General features: G+C 31.4%; 2 protein-coding genes across 2 annotated transcripts; both read left to right on the forward strand.

Annotated features, from left to right (window-relative positions):
• The first annotated feature begins 231 nt into the window (after positions 1-231).
• Positions 232-8905, forward strand: LOC124847468 (synaptotagmin-4-like). The gene is made up of 13 exons (XM_088108022.1): positions 232-504; positions 636-738; positions 830-882; positions 983-1103; positions 1309-1436; positions 2070-2171; positions 2507-2581; positions 3333-3412; positions 6480-6630; positions 6739-6969; positions 7483-7767; positions 8035-8148; positions 8514-8905. The coding sequence occupies exons 1-13, from the start codon at positions 400-402 to the stop codon at positions 8658-8660; spliced, it is 1695 nt and encodes a 564-aa protein (XP_087964148.1). The 5' UTR covers positions 232-399; the 3' UTR covers positions 8661-8905.
• Positions 8906-13544: 4639 nt separating this feature from the next.
• Positions 13545-15541, forward strand: LOC124822668 (uncharacterized). Its single transcript, XM_047294694.2, has one exon. The coding sequence runs from the start codon at positions 14051-14053 to the stop codon at positions 15164-15166; it is 1116 nt and encodes a 371-aa protein (XP_047150650.2). The 5' UTR covers positions 13545-14050; the 3' UTR covers positions 15167-15541.
• The last annotated feature ends 2386 nt before the right edge of the window (positions 15542-17927 follow it).

Here is a 17927-nt window from a genome sequence, read left to right on the forward strand (position 1 = left end):
AAGAGAAAATAAAAGAAAAGAACATATTACTTTCTTCATTAATTGGACAATACTCATCATCTCAGTTCAGCAAGGGTACATGGATAACTTTCTCAATAATCAATGAATGTTCACGTCATTTGTATTTTTTATTATTATGATAATAACACAAATTTGGTTGATTAATAAGTTAACATCTAGTTCTCGCTTCATTACCCGCGTCTCGATCTAAACTAACTAACTAATCAACAATAGACACATGATTTTTCTCTTTTTCTTCACAATCACATTGTTCCAACGAACATGGTCTGAAACGTGAAAACCATGCTTCAGCTAAACAACATTGGGAATAAAAGCGAAGCAGTTTCAAGATTTGCGATTAGCGTTGGCTATAGAGTTTAATTAATTTATCTTGCGAAAATGGGATTCTTCGGCGGCATGATCGTCGGTATCGCCATTGGTATCGTGTTGATCATCGGTTTCGCTCGTCACGAGAGCGTTCGATCCAAACGTCGCTCCGATTTGGTATATCCGCATTCATTTCATTTTAACTGTTTGTTCCATTCCACTCCATAATAATAAAAATAATACGAATCTTTTGAAGTCGTTTTTAATTGTTCTTGTTTTGCGGGGTAATTTTTTTGAATCTGTTTTAGGCGAAGACGATAGCAGCGTTTGCTAGAATGACAGTGGAAGATTCCAGAAAACTTTTGCCTCCTAAGTTCTATCCATCATGGGTGGTCTTTACACGGAGACAGAAGTTGAGTTCATTTAGACATACACTTTTACTTACTACATCAACGTTCAGTATTTTTATCTGGGTTCTGATATTAATTTGTTCATTGTCTGCAGTTAAATTGGCTTAATGTCCAACTCAGGAGGATTTGGCCACATGTTGATGAGGTATTTTACGTTTGTTATAGTTTTCATTTATCAATTTTATTGTTATGTGTAATTGACTTTATGGCTGTAGACTTCTAATGCAATGTGGAAATGTATATAGGCAGTGTCAGAGTTGATAAGAACCAATGTGGAACCAATTCTTGAACAATATAGACCGGTTGTTTTGGCTTCTCTCACCTTCTCCAAGTTGACCCTTGGCACTGTGGCTCCACAATTTACAGGTTTGCTGGATTATTATTATACATTTGAAATATGAATGTGGTCATTAATGTTGTGACTAATGGGTGGACTTTTGTTTTGTACTTGCAATTGCATGCTCATTACCAATTTGAACAAAGTGAAGTGAGCCCGACGGTCTTCACTTGATTAAATTGTTGGTTCTGTTCATCCTTGTAATAGAAAACGTGTTCTTCTTGAAATTTCTAGGAGTTACTATTCTTGAAGAGGATAGTGGGCCTGATGGTGTGACTATGGATCTTGAGATGCAATGGGATGGTAACCCGAATATCGTTCTTGACATCAAAACCCGAGTTGGTGTCGTACTTCCTGTACAGGTGATACACAAACCATTGCCCACCTATGACATTTTTGCGTGCTGATATAATATATATATTCACTTATATTATACTTTAATATTTGGCAGTCCATATCTGTTTCTTTTTGTTTCCTATTATTGTCGAGGATAAGATACCTCTACGGAGTTTTAAATTGTATGCAGATGATTATCATCATCCATTTGCTAGTTATCAACCACAAATGGATGCTGAATAAATTGCCTCATCGGATTATTATCTAAATGTTGTCTCATAAAAAATAATCGTGCATTACACAGTTTTTGAAAGGAATACAAAACAAAATTGTATTTGTATTTCACAAATTAAAGGAAGGCTGTCATGCTAGTTTTGGTAAATATTGTCAATTTTCAACTTCATTATTTATCTACACAAATTTGTCTCCATAGGCTTTAAGCAATGTATATTTAAGTGCATGTTATTCTGTTTTCTAATACAGACAGCTTAGACTTCTATCTTTATCAGAGTATTTGTATACTTTTCATGATGAATTAAGTGGACTGTGCAACTCAATTTGTTAGTGACATAATTAATGACTGCATATATGTCTGCACTTAATTGAAGTTATTCCTTATCATTCTATTCTTTCTCTTTCCTGGTAACTTGTGTATATAGGTAAAAGATATTGGATTCACTGGGGTTTTCAGGTTGATCTTCAAACCACTAGTGAATGAGTTCCCGGGTTTCGGAGCTGTTTGTTTTTCCTTGAAAGAAAAGGTGAGTTACAATGCCTTCTAACATTTTCTTTTACCGGTAAGATTAAAAAAAAATAACATTTCAAAATTTATTGGTCCAAGAAATATTTCTACAATTTGGAGGAAGGATAATTCACACGAGATTATATAATGGTATCCTCTCTTTGACGTAACTGGAAACATGCACAGGTTCAGGGCATGGCAAGATATCAGTAACAAGATGCAGATTCGTACTTGGGATAAATAGATTTTTTATGTCATTTCTGTGATGTCAATGTGGCTTGTTCAAATATGTGTAATCTACAAAATCAAACTGTTTCTAAAATTTCTTCCTATTTTTCTTTGTTCTGGCAACAGAAAGATCTGGATTTTACTCTGAAGGTTATTGGTGGTGATTTATCAGCCTTGCCGGGAGTATCTGATGCAATAGAGGTACGAAGTAAATCACATGTTTATGGTACTTTTGTCATTCCTTTGATTTTTGTCATGTTAGATTGCCGAAGGTATATTACAAAATATGTAAGTCATGTATCTCTAATCTTCAGGTGTTGGATCTCCTAGTTGTGCGATAAAATAGTAATCAGGCGTTATGTTTTCATTTTGTCCGTGCAATAATCTCAATAGTCTAATAAAATCCTTTTTGTGGTTTCACCGATTTCAATGATGTAGATAGTAACTTTATCAATAACAAATATTAATGTTAGTTGTACATTATCATCCCTTCACGAATTATTAAGTACTGTGAGTGAGTAGTTTACTAACTTTTACAACAATATTCATGTATACGTAAGACTGAGATGAGCGAGTTTCTATTGTTGAACTTATCTAAAGGAAGAAGGTGTATTTTAGAAGATTAAATGCACTTAAAAATATTGATCGGTGAACTGGTTAAAAATTATAATAAAAGTAAATATATGTTTAACGAAGTTAATTATAATCACAATTATTAATATTTATTATCATACTTTATTCTGAAAAGTGTATTATATTTTATTTAGATTTTAGCCAAATCAGTTATAAAGGCAAGGTTAGATGGAGCAATGAAATTCAAATGCATTGTAATTCATAACGTGGAGAAGTATAATCAGTTACTACAATTAGGCTTTATTATCAATTCGCATTGCATTGTCCATATTCATTCCGCACTCTAACTTGGTAATAAACTCTGGTGTTGTTTATTAAGGAAACAATTAGAGATGCCATTGAAGACTCTATAACTTGGCCTGTGCGCCAAATTATACCCATTTTACCCGGAGATTACAGGTATGCAAAAGTTAATTCTCTCTTCCAAAAGTAGAAAAATATTTTTTTATTACCTTATCTTTGAGAATTTTAAAAAATAGAAATTGATATTTTGACAAATATCCTACCTACTTTTAAGGATGATGCTATTAATGAAAACAAAAATTTACAATCGAAAAGAAAAATAGAAATGAATAAAATAGTCGATATTAAATAATTGTATAAATTTATTTGTTATCAAATCAATGATAGTTATTTACTTAGTTAGTCCAACAAATATACTAACAAACATGGGCTTAACAAGATCCATTCACCGTCACTTATCTAAAGTAACTAAATAATATTAATAAAAATATTTTATAGTTAATTTATCATATATTAATATAATATTTGATAAATCTCAGTATTTTGAATTCTGAATCCTAGTAAGAACAATAATATTATAATAATGGTGTAAAAATAAGTCAATTCAGTTTATATGAAATCAAGTCCATATAAGTTAAAAACGATTTAAATAAACTAGACTTCATTAGAAATTTTGTAATTTGACTTAGTCTAGTATGAGTTAAGAAAGTAAATATTTATTCTTCTAACTTATATAATATATTTATTATAATGGAATTTGTATGGTATATAGTATAGACGGAACAGTTAACACTCACGATTGTTCGGTCCATCCGCTACATTAACAACATTTAAGTTATTATTGGGCTAATAGTCTAGCAAACGATATAATAATTAAAGATATCCTGATTAAAGATATCTATAAGTATGAGTAACTAACCAAATTTAAAAGTAAGTTTGTTTTTATTTTATTGGATCTGTGTGGTAGTTTAGAATCCATGAGATGATTTATAAATATAAAGTCAAGGCCAAAAGCTAGGTACGTTCTACTAGACCACAAGTAGACAATTGTGATAAACAATTCACTAAACTACGTCTAACTTAAGCGTCAAAGTGTCTTTTGCAAGTACTCACCCTCCGATCAAGAGTGAAAGCGTTCGAAGCAGGCGACTCGAGCACTTGAGCATCGAAGTGTCTTTTGCAGGTACTCACCCTCTGGTCAAGAGTGAAAGCGTTCGAAGCAGGTGACTCAAGCATTGAGTATGTGTAGGGCTGAGAGATATACCTTTCTAACGTAGTCTTCTTGCATGCTTGAGTCACCTGCTCCGAATGCTTTCACTTTTGGCCTTGACCTTATATTTATAAGTCATCTCATGGATATAAACTAGCACAAATCCAATAAAATAAAAACAAATTTATCTTTAGATTAGTTTAGTTACTCATAAACGGCTCATCGATATCTTTAATCAAATATCTTTGATTATTATATCGTATGCTGGACTATTGGTCCAATAATAACTTAAACTGATATAGGGGATGAACCAAACTATGAGTGTTAACCGTTCGGTCTATACTATACCATACAGAATCAAAAGTAGATTAACTTAGTAAATTAACTTAATCCACTTATTTATCATAATACAATTAGAATGTTTAACTATTTCATTAAACATTACACTTAAAAAGTAATGTTATAAAAATAGTGAGTAAAAAAAAATACTAACTCATAAAATGAGATAAAAAAATAAATCCATCATTCAAAAAATATTGAACAATATTCTAGTCTTAGAAAAACAAAGTGTTAACTCAAATAATTAAGAACAGTAAATAATTAAATAAAAAAATGATGAAAATTTTTATAAAGAATTATTCCTTATAGAATTTGACACGAATCTATTTAACATCCGGATTATAATTTAATTTGACGTATATTCTGTTATATATATATATATATAATATTATTGAGAATCAACTCTCTTCACTTTCAACTGTTTTTAACCGTATTTTGGCGGTGACCACTGTTGAAAAGACGAATATTTTCCCTTCATAGTCTAATGCAAAGTGCAATTTCATCTTTTCCTATTTATCCAACTAGATTTTCCTTTGTTTCTTCACATAGCAACGAGGATCTCAATGGACCTCTTTCTTGCATTTTCCCACATATCAATAAATACACATAAGGATAACTCCTGCAAGTTCACGCAGATACAAACAGAGTTGAAGTGTCTTACAAAAAATTTGAGAGTAAATACTCTTCTTCTCTTTGGTCCATGTAAGGTTTGAAAGCACATAATTATAAAAATTCAGGAAGAGTCAATTGATCCCAATGATTTACATAGAATATACATGTTATGTTACTAGAGAGCCAAAAAGTCAATTTCCAATTGATATTGTTTTTTGAAATTGGACTGCATATATAACTTCATCAATGCTCACAAACCTCTTTAGTTGTTCCATACTTGACATGACACATATAGCAATATTTATGCCTATTTAGGTATATGCTAATAGATCGAAAAAAAGTTCACCCTTTCAATAGTCATCATCACAATCATGGTCACGAAATAACAAACCGAAACTTGCATAGAAACCCCAATTTCTATAAATGGTTCACTGCAAACCCCGAGCACAAAAAAAAAAAAAACCTTCAAATAATGGAGTCTCCCCACAAGATCATAAAATATGTTTATAATCCCTCAAACAAAGCTAAACACAAATGTTCTCAAATGAGAAACTAAGAGATGAGAAACTAAGAGATGAGAAAACTAAAATAGAGTAAGTAAGAATCCAATAAATTTCGCACCAAACCACTTTTCACCAATCCAACAACTGAGAATGAAGAAATGTCTAGGACTGAACTTTTTCTTAAAATATCAACTCGAACCAAATAAGAGTCAATCTTTTATTGAAGCTGTCTAGTGACACATCTAAAAACACTTTATAGTCCTTTTTCTTCTTCTTACTCTACACTTTTTCTTAATTCTTGAAGCAAAACTTGCTTTTGATAAGATGTTAAGAATGCAAATGCAATATATACGACGAAGAATAAAGAAAAATAGTGCTAGGCACCTGTTCTAAGGCCTATAAGAAATATTGGATCAGTGATGTAACCCAACAAGCTAGAGTTAGCCAAAGTTTAGAAACTAAAGGGATTCATCACCTGTAACATGAGTATATGTGTTTGATAATATTTCAATATCCTTCTCTTAATTTGAGTTCGTGTGATTGTTTCTTCCTCTTTCAGTAATCTAGAGTTGAAACCTGTTGGAATACTGGAAGTAAAACTAGTGCAAGCAAGGAACTTAACAAATAAAGATTTGATTGGGAAATCCGATCCTTACGCTGTCCTTTTTGTACGCCCGCTTCGTTCCAGAACCAAAACCAGTAAAGTAGTGGTAAGACAACTTTTTTTTTCCAATGGAAGCTTCATTTACATTTTTCTTTTAATATTTATTGAATAATTAGTGTGTGATAATAATCCAACTGCGGCCGGGCGTGTTCAGAACAACCAGTTGAGTCCAATATGGAACGAACACTTTGAATTCACTATAGAAGATGCGGCAACGCAGCACTTGACCATAAGAATTTTCGATGATGAAGGCATTCAGGCTTCTGAACTTATTGGCTGTGCCCAAGTTTCACTGCAGGATCTCGAACCTGGCAAAGTCAAGGATGTATGGCTTAAGTTGGTTAAGGATTTGGAGATCCGTAGAGATAACAAACAAAGGGGTGAGGTAAGATCGTATATTCTTTAGCGTCTCCGTAACATTCATCTACCATTCCATCTAACTGATCAATGCCAATAGCAATTTTTTACAGAACATCCCCCCGGTGGCATGCGTAGAATAACGAAAGTGTTTTCAAGTTTTTTAAGTTATAGACTCTCCCTACACTATAGGCATCGGATCTGGCCTTTTTCTTCAATGCTTGCAGTTTGGGTTTTCTTGTCGTATACTCCATCAATGCAGTTTTCAAAAAATCAAATTCACTGATGATTTTATCTCAGTCTTAATAATTTTTTTTAAATTAATTATTCGCTATATCTCGATCAAATAATATATTTATAAAGAAAAAGTAAGGTTAGTTTGATAAATTTGTCTCGGAGTAGTATATTTATTCTTATTCTTAATTTAGAACCTTAAATTACACTCATAATGAGAAGGGTGAGTAATATTGTACTCGTTCCAAATTCGTATTAGGTGAGTCCATAATTGTTATTTCGACACATAAATATATACCCTATGTAGGTGCACTTGGAGCTCTTGTACTGCCCAATTGGAATGGAAAGCGCCATCAAGAACCCTTTTGACCCTGATTTCTCATTAACCTCGTTCGAGAAGACCCTCAAGAGTGGTGAGGCAGAGGTTGAGGATCCTACAGGGTCACGTAAGAGAAGCAACGTGATCGTAAGAGGGGTTCTATCTGTCACGGTCATTTCAGCTGAAGACTTACCAGTAGTGGACTTAATGGGCAAGGCTGATCCATTTGTTGTCCTTAGTTTGAAAAAAACAGAAAAAAAACTCAAGACCAGAGTAAGATTTTCGACATTTTTTGCATGATACTATTGCTATGCTAGTTTTTTTTTAATTCGTTATAATTAGGTGAATACCGAGATGAATTCAAATGATTAAATAGATTAGAATTGTGAGATAGTTTAATTGGAATGCAAATTAGTTAAACAAAACGTATCAGAATTTTTTGTTTTGAATTTACTTGCGAACAAGAAAAATTCCATCTCCAAATTCACACGCTGATTTCTGTATACTTGTAAGGTTGAACAATCTTTCTTGTATTCTCAGGTTGTAAATGAATCCCTAAACCCAGTTTGGAATCAAACATTTGATTTTGTTGTGGAGGATGGCTTACACGAAATGTTAATTCTGGAAGTCTACGATCATGATACGTTTGGCAAGGTGAGGATACTTCCTGAATTTGTTTTGTTCCTCCTGAGTACTGCTTGAATTTGAAACATTCAATAACCTGACAAATAAATTTATATTGCCATAATCTTTTTATACCCACCTTTCTTCTGCTCGTCCAGAGCGGTTTAGGTAGCTTATGCTCGTGGTTTTATTAATTGAACAAATCATTGCTTAAATGAAAAAGCAAGAAAAAAAAAAGGTGCCTGCATTACCCTGTTCTTTTTATTGTGATATTGGGCGCTTGGTGAATGTTTGGAAACTCATTTTATCATCTTCATCTCCATCTCATCATATCCTTCTGCGTTCTTGAAATCAGTACCGATTGGAGTGTTATGGTAAACGCATGATTATTTCAGGAAAAAATTGGAAGAGTGATCTTAACACTGACTAAGGTCATCTTAGAAGGAGAATACAATGAAACTTTTCCTCTAGATGGAGCTAAATCCGGAAGCATTTCTTTATATTTGAAGTGGACTCCGCAGCACAAATTCCGGGATACTTAGAGGCCTAATTTACGTATTTATTTTAGTTCATTTTTTTAATGTATTATATCTATTATTATTATTATTACTATTATTTTGATAATTTAGATTCGGCAAACTCTTCAGTTTTTGGTTGATCGTAGAAGAAGCCTCCTATAATTCTAGGAGAAAATGAGAATGGTATCTACAAAGCAAAGTATTACATGTGTGTAAATATAGGCTATTTATATCATATTACTATAATTTCATTTTCTTGAAGTGTTTTATTTTGGTGAAAGGAGACTTTATCTGATTATTATGAATTACGTGTATATAAATTGTGGTTGAAATATTTATCTCCATTTATGTAGAGATTATGATATTTATGATTGAGCTCCCAATATAATTGTGGCTAGTAGGCATTCCAGATTTGATTTTGACAAAATAAACATCATTACTTGGAAATTATGTAGTGGAGTCCTTTAAGTACTGTCAATTTGTCTACAGCTTAAAATTCTGGATGCGTGTCACGGTGTCAAGCATGCTCTGATTCATTCTGATACTTATATTGAAATTGAACTTTACAATAATTTTTCAATCTATCTACATTTACTAGTATTTTTTGGACGCATGACTTGTGTTTTTAAATGATTTTTATATAATAACGTATTTTTAAATTGTATTTTAATTATTTTTGTAACATCCCAAAATACAGTAATTACCATAAATCAGAATTAATTACATTTAACAGTAAAACAATGTAGTCTTCACACTAATAACAGGATTCAAAAGCCGAACGGCTTATAATACAGAATTACAAGAGGTTAGGACGAACGGTTTTACAAAATTTAATTAACCGAACGTCCAATTCAAAATCGAACATCTAAAAACTAAAAAGAACGGACGTCCTACTGTTCTGCTTTAACCTCCACTTCAACTAAGTTTTCTTCTTCGATGACGTCTTCCAGAGTTGCCTCGCCTTCTGCTCACATCCACACGGATGATCATTGCAAGGACAGGACGAACGTACATAGACAATAGACAACACAAGGAAAAACGAAAGGGTAAGCTTATATAATTTAATTCATACATCAACATATACATTTAACATTTCAATTCACACACAACATGTAACTTAACATAGAAATATATATATACTAGACAGACCGTCCGGACTGTATGAATCTGTGTAGCTACAAGCGTCCTTGCACCCGAGTGATGTAGTAACTGGGATACACTCAACAGCTGCCACTCGAGGTTAGTTCTATCCAAAGTACCCCTAAGGAATAGAACCTCCTGCCATTCCCACACATGAACTACTCTCCTCTACGTGAAGATGAGTATCACGGAATATCAGGATGGACCATGCCAGCATTAGCATGACCACAGTCATACTTTACCAAATTCCATAATCCACATATATGAGTCGTTCCTCCCTGGAACGCTCGTACAAAATCCATAATCGTATAATCACTCAATATAGTATTCACACTTCAAGTCCTTATAATTTATCATCATTTTCCTCTTTAGATTTAAGAGCATAAAATAACGAACGTTCAACCCTCTGAAGAACTAGGATGAACGTCGAGAGAATATACTGAATGAACAAAGAAGTCTATAATGAACGTTACTATTTAAGCGGTCAGTTAGATGAACTAACTCGATTAGATATACACTGATACTTAAAGAAAATTTCAGCATGAGAACCTTAGACCAGATCTAATGTAAGAAGGAGAGTCAATAACGTTAGAACTATCTTTGTAGTAATTCGCATACGGAAGACTGATGCCAGTAATTGAATGAACGTGAGGAAAAATGAATATTATTCTACTTGAACGAACGCTATTTTATCCAAGTGGTTATTCAATAATACGAGCGTTTGGTATAAGACCGAGCACCGCTTATGACGAACGCTAGGTAGATGACCGAGCACCAATTATGGCGAACGCTTAGTACAAGACTGAGTGTTATTTAGGACGAACGCTTGGTATAAGACCGAGCGCTACTTATTTTAAAGTATAAGGGTGTAATTTGATATTATCTAAATTAAGGTATACGGTATCACTATGCTGAGTCAAACGCTCAAACATAGTATTTCAAATGAGGACACTCGTTCTCGAACAGAATTCTTTCCGAATGAAAGAATTCCATTTTTAAGTCATTTACTAGGAAACCGAACGGTATAAGACCGTACGATGACGAACGTATTTTATCATAGGGAGTAATTTACATTCAGATTTTTCATCTATCTTAACTCAATATTTCTCATACAATTCATACTTTATAATTTCATATCCATCATTAATTCACATACTTTATAGAATTCATCATATTTACAACTCATACTCTACAATAATCATCCATCTTTTAATCCATACGTATCATCATCAACATGCAGTTCAACCAACAGAAATCATATTCATTCAGTACAACAGTGCTCGTTCATGCATACTCAATCAACATACATCTCATACATTCAGTTCATATCATGCTTGCATACAACATACAAGTATCAATTAAATTAATAAGCTTCCCTTACCCGGATCAGTGAGTGAAACGTCCTAAGAGTATGACTTTGACTCGTCCAATTATGGCTTTTCTACACTCAACGTTTTCCTTAAGTTCTTCACTAAATCTAACCAAAAGAAACGTAGAAAAATTTAACTTATACCCTTGCATGCAGCTGAATCTGGGTTCGCAGGTAATCCAGAAACGAGCGTCTAGGTTGGGAAACTTACCGGTTACAGAATCTGGAGCTGTTCGGTCCAAAATGGAGCTCACGACGCAGGGAACGTTCCTACGGCTCTGAAACGTGATCGGGGAAGAGGGTGGTGAGTTACAGTAGAGAGAAGGTGAAATGGTTCTAGAGAGAAGGTGGAGAAATGAGAAATCAGTTTTGAGGAAGAAGAAGAGTGCATGCAGAGAATGGGAAGGAGTGTTTCAGAAAAATTCAGTTCTTTTCCCCATGTCAAACGGACGTTCTCTCACACGCGGACACCTGTCTTCCACTTACTGATTTCAGAATGTTCCAACTTGACACATGGCAGACGTGCGGCAGAGAATGTGAGTGCGTTTTAATGATACTGAGCAATGACGTGGGTGCATTAATTTGATTTGACAGAGGTTTGCAGTGTTAATTTTCCAAGGTCTCACAATTTTACAAAATTATATATTAAAAATAAAAAGTAAAAAGTAAAATTTGTACTTATAATCTAGTGTATTATAACTATAATATACTGATGAATATGATAGGAAGCAGAGAACAAACATTAAGTTGCAAGTCTTTTATTGCTAATATTCAGTGAGTTTATTCTATTATCTAAGATTAACTAACTTTTAATTCTAACATTAATGATAATCAAATCAATATAAATTTAAAACTAATAAAATTATTTTATTACAAAATACAACCATTTTATTATTTAAAAATAATAAATAAAATTATATAAATGGTATTCCAATATTTCATCTTAAAAATAAAAATGCAGTTAACTCTACTAAATACTCCACACAAAAGAAAATATATTTATCTAATAAGAGGAAAACATGTATTTATCATCAACACAATTTATCATCAAATATGAAAAACAAAATTTACAATTAAATATTTATCATCAACACAATTTATCTCATTACAAAAGATATATTAAATACTTCTGTTCAATTGTCAAAATCTCATTTTAATAATAATCTTTTTTTATTGTGTTAAGAGATAAAATTTAACTTTAAGTCAATCTTTATAATATCAATATTTATATATTTTAAAATAGTTTTATTTTTAATAATTTATTATTTACTGGGTATTTATTTTAGTGAGTATGACTTCATGTGCAGGATTTACGTGAGAAGGATCCGCATATATACATCCATGTACATACAGATATGTATGGGAAAATATTGTTCACTTTGTGAAGAAAGTAGAAAAATGACCTTACTTTAATTGTTGAATATGTTCTTTGTTTGTGAGTGCATCCTATATTTACATTTACTCTGTATTATGTTTTTGATGTGTCATCTAAATGTGTTGTGTTTTTATTTAAGTGTAATTAAATATTTATTATATTTGTAATTACATATTATTAATTTTATCTTTTCAATTTTAACTTTATTTTAATTAGAAATATAAATTTAAATTTAAATTTAATTTTTATATTATTTCCACTATTTACATTTAAAATTATATTCTATTTATTTTCGAAGATAAAATACTAATAATCTATTTTTATCTATTAAAACATTTTTTTAATTTATTATAAATCACATTATATATAAAATTTTCTCAAATCATATCATATATTTCGTAATCCAAACAATAACAGAGCTATCTTTTTGTTTCCTCATAACAGAGCTATCTTTCTGTTCCCTCATAACAGAGCTATATTTCTGTTCCCTCATAACAGAGCTATCTTTCAGTTCCCTCACATCCGTATAGTTACTTTTTCTCAAATCTACTCCCAAATCCAAATCCAAGCACACCCTTCGTATTATCAGTATGTTTCTACAAATTAGAATATAGGTTTTGTTTATGTAGGGATTAAGTGAAAAGGGAAAATAATTATAATTAAAACACTTTAAAATAAGTATAGTATTTAAAGCACTTATTAAAAATTTAAAATATTGAATAAAATTAAAATATTTTACAATTTATTTTTATTTAATACAACTTTTAAGAATAATAATTAGTTTTAAAAAATTAATTACTACTATTAGTTTTAAAAAATTAATTACTCTCCATATCTAAATCTACAATAACAATCATAATATTTCTATTTTTGGAATAATAATTTCTCAAGACTTCCTGCATGGTTAAAAAGGTTTTCTAATTTTGAAAATAAATATATTAACTATATTATATATGAGTTCTTTGATTTCCTTTGACAGAAAATAATAAAAATAAAGATAAATTAAACAGTAGATAATTGCTCCCTTTCTCCAAAAATAGAAACAGTGACACTAAATAACCTTCCAAAACACTATAAGAAAATCAAGGTTCTTTCAAAAGAGATAAATTATAAAATAGATAGAATGGTGATTTTCATCCTTCAAAATTTTTGAAAATAATTTTCATTTTTTCATACCATGTTTTTTTACTTCAGATGAAATTCACAGTAGTATATAAAGATCTATTGAAAAATATATACATTAACAGACATTAAACACATAATGTAAAAATGCAAAAACAAACAAAATTTAAATGGAGATAAAAGGAATCCAGAAATACTAAAATCATACCTAAGAATGGTTGCTGGTTTGTTTTGATGATTTGGACTGATAGTTGCCATCAGTCAGCATCTGATCTTCCATTCTTGTCTTTTCCAAATTTCTGTTTTTTCTCCTTTCCCTTCCTTTCTCCACTCTTCTACTTCCTTCCACACTCCAAAGCACACACAAATCAAATAAACTGAATTTCCTTCGGTTCTTCTCTGTCTCTCATGGATGACCCTCCCAAACACCGCCTCCTAACTCTCCTAAACGCTCTCAGAGAAGCTTCCAAAGCCCTTCACACCAACACCAACCATTTCTCCTTCCTCTCCCCAACAGATTCCAGCGCCGCCATTGACACGCTCCTCGACCTCGAAGCCAAGGCCCACGCCGTCTTGTCCTCCGACCCTAACCTCCGTAACCTCTCTCGCATGCTCTCCTCTCTCCCGTCGTTAATTGATAAACTCCAGAAGCACAGCGGCTACTTCCCACGATCCCTCCTCCAACGCCACTTTACCAAATGCAAGATATCCCACCTCGCCAGCGCCATCCAATCCGAAATCCAAAAGTACATCGACCGGGTCGCCGTTCGCGATCTCGTCGACGCGCTGCAGGAGCCGCCGTCGCGGCACGACGAAGAACAGCACCAGGTCAAGGCTCTCGTCGAGTTCCGCGAGAGGCTGTCCCAGGGCTTCGATTTGGAGTTCCAGGACCTGGTTCTGCGCGCGAAGGTGTTCACGCTCTTGGAGTGCGTGCTGTTCGAGAAGTCGAATTCGAGTTCGAAGAGCGTGAAAGAGGAAGCGGCGATGACCATAGCAGCGCTGGTGAAGTTCAACAAGAACGTGTTCGTCGGGCTGGTGCTGATGGGCCCCACCATCAAGGCCTTGATAGCGATGGGTTCCGCGTGCTCCATTGGCGTTCTGTCGTCGCTGATTAATTTCATTCGAAGCCCCCTGGTTGATGAGATTCTGTGCAGCGGTGAGATCCCTAAAATCATAGGGTTTCTGCGTTCGAGGGAATTAGGGCTTCGCGTTGCGGCGTTGGAGTGCGTTTTGGAATTGGGATATATAGGGAGAATGGAAGTGGTGGAAGCGATGGTGAAAGAGGGAGTGATTGAAATTCTAATGGACTTGCAAAGAGAGGGGTGTAGTGAGTGTGAGTGTGATTTGGCGTTTGGGAATTGCGTTTCTAGGTTTGCGATTCAAGTGGAAGTGAGCGAGGGGTTAAGCTCCCAAGAGAAGAGAGAGGTTAAATCAGAAATACTGAATATTGTGAAGGAAGTTTCGCAGAGTGAAGCAGAGTTTGCGACGGTTAGCGCTGAAATTCTGTGGGGTTCTTCGCCGTAAACTATTCACATCTTCTATTCAATACGTTTCTCTGGGTTTCTACCAAAATATTTTTAGTTTAGTTGGTTCTGAACTGTGAGTTTAGTTGAGAAATTATTCGTGTGTGCATATCAGAAAAATAAACCCAAGGAGGATTTTTTAGCTTGTGCTAGATTCACATATAAAATCAGCACATTTCACCTTTTTTATTTCCTACAGGGTCCCAAATATTTTAAGGGATTGATTTCTAATGCAATGATTCAATCAGCTTCAGGTTTGGAACATTAGTATTGTTTTGTTTTTAGTAGTTTATATACACTTTTGTTTTTAACTGATAAGCAAGTTTGAAATTTTGAAATTATTATGACTTAGCTTATGGGAACTTAATTTGAATTATTTGAATAATGTTTTCTATTTATATTATGTTTTTCTTTGAATTTGTTTTGTGAATTTAAGTGAGTGGAAGTCAACAGTGATAAGTTAGTTTAATCTATTGGCTTAATAGCTTATCTTAAGTGCTTTTTTTTTATTTCTCTTGTTGTTTTTCATGTAATGCTCCAGCTTTTTTTTCTCTTTTTTATATCTTTATGAAATACTTTCTTTCTCTCTTTTTTTCTGCCAAACTCATCCTACAATGCACTAACATATTTATAATAATTTAAGTGGTATATTTTATAAAATATATTTTAAACAAGTTTCTGAAAAGAATATAGAGTCTAACAAATTATTCTAAATTATTAAGATGTAATTAAAAAGTATTATATCATCAAATATAATTTATTGGTGTTATTTAGTGTGATAAATTTGACTAAAATACACACTTTATTATATATACAGGGGTTTGCTAATACGTCTGTTTTTCAGTTGGTATATAATTTTTATTCTCAAAACTTAAAAAAAAAAAATCTCCCAAAACCGTTATTCACCTCTCTCATTCCTCTCAATCCTTTCTCTTTTATCTCTCTCACTCCAACCTTTTCTCTGTAATTCTTACTGTAGCTTCAATTGGAAAAAGTTGAGTCATTGACATATTCACCTCAAAAAATTCGATGAATTGAGCGAAAACAAAAAAGATTCAACAATTTGGAATAATAATTCAATGATTTCTGAAGCAACCATCTCAATTCAATCGATAAAGTTGACAAATTGTTCATTGAAAAAAAAAATCTATAAAGGATCTCAAGATCTCTCTAATTTCACCATCTTCACTAACCTCTCTAGTTTCATCATCTGCATCATCATCTCTAGCCAATTACCAATTCTTTCGGATGTCATTATGCTTGTGAAAATTAGATAAAATTATATATAACAAAAATTATAAAATAAAAACTCATTATAAAGTCATTTTTGGTAAGAAATTGTTTAACAACACGAGTATTTCTAATTTTTTTCGAGACCAATTATCAATTCCTTTATGTTTGTGAAAATTGGATAAACCCCGTATATATATATATATATATATATATATATATATATATATATATATATATATATATATATATATATATATATATATATATATATATAATTAGAAATGTTTCACCGTGTTTTTGAGATGTATACATACAGTTATTTATATATAAATAGTTTTAGAGATTTCAAAGAGGCAATTGGTTATATGTAATTGATACAGTCATAATAAATAGGATGTTAGAATAATAAGTTAAAATGTTAATTTAGGCTTTTTTTTCTTAGTTTTATTAATACACTCTTAAAATTTTGTTTATTTAATAAAATTTTAATTTTTATTAATTTTATTTAATTTAGTTATTTTGCTAACTCCAATAATTTAGTATACATGTATATTATGCATCAATTATACTTATAAAATTTTAAATAAATATGTCAGTCTTTACTTATAAAACTTTTATTCTAATTTTAAATCAATTATACTTCTAAAAAAATATTTAATAATATTTATATAAAAATTTAATTTAATTTCAATATAAAAAGGAACAAAATTACTTCATTTTAAAAAACAATTATTAAATAAAAACAATTAATATAATTAAATAAAAAAATTATTATCAGTAACATTGACATTTGTCATTAACTAGACACATTACTTACTTAACATGTATACATTTTTTAAATTAAAATAATTAAAAATAATAATAAACTTATCAATTAATTATTTATACAACGTTAAATTGAACATTAAAGAAATTAGAATGTTATTAAAAAAGTATTAAAACTAAATTGAGAAAATACTATTTCATTGCGGACAAAAAATTATTTAAGAGAAATTACTCTATATATCGAAACATCGAAACATTTTGGTCAATTGTAATTCTTCTAACCTAAAATTATAAATTACAATCCTCGTCCTCTTTTTATTACAAATATTTATAAAAAAACAACAGTATAAGGTGACAAAAAAAATATATATATATATATATATATATATATTAAAATAAATTATCAGAATAGATAATTACATTAATTATAAATAATGAACGTATTTCAATTTTAGTTAACTAAAATAATATGTACTTTGTGAATAAAATTAAGAAAATAAATCATTACTATGCTTTGCTATAAATGAAGATAAGTTTCACAATACCATACTATTCAATTCATATTAGTAAAAAAATTATGTTAATTATAAAACTACACCATATTTTGATAATATATATTTTATATTAAGTTTATTTTAAAAAATATATATGTTAGATGTAATATTTTTTTGTATATCTAGCATGGACATTATTTAGTTTCAGTCTCTTGATATTCTTTTTCGTTAATTAAGTTTCTTTTTTTAATTTATCAATTTTGGTCCTTA

The sequence above is a fragment of the Vigna umbellata genome, chromosome 2, assembly GCF_029865625.1.
Source record: "Vigna umbellata cultivar VRB3 chromosome 2, Vumbellata_1.0, whole genome shotgun sequence".
Classification (NCBI taxonomy): domain Eukaryota; kingdom Viridiplantae; phylum Streptophyta; class Magnoliopsida; order Fabales; family Fabaceae; genus Vigna; species Vigna umbellata.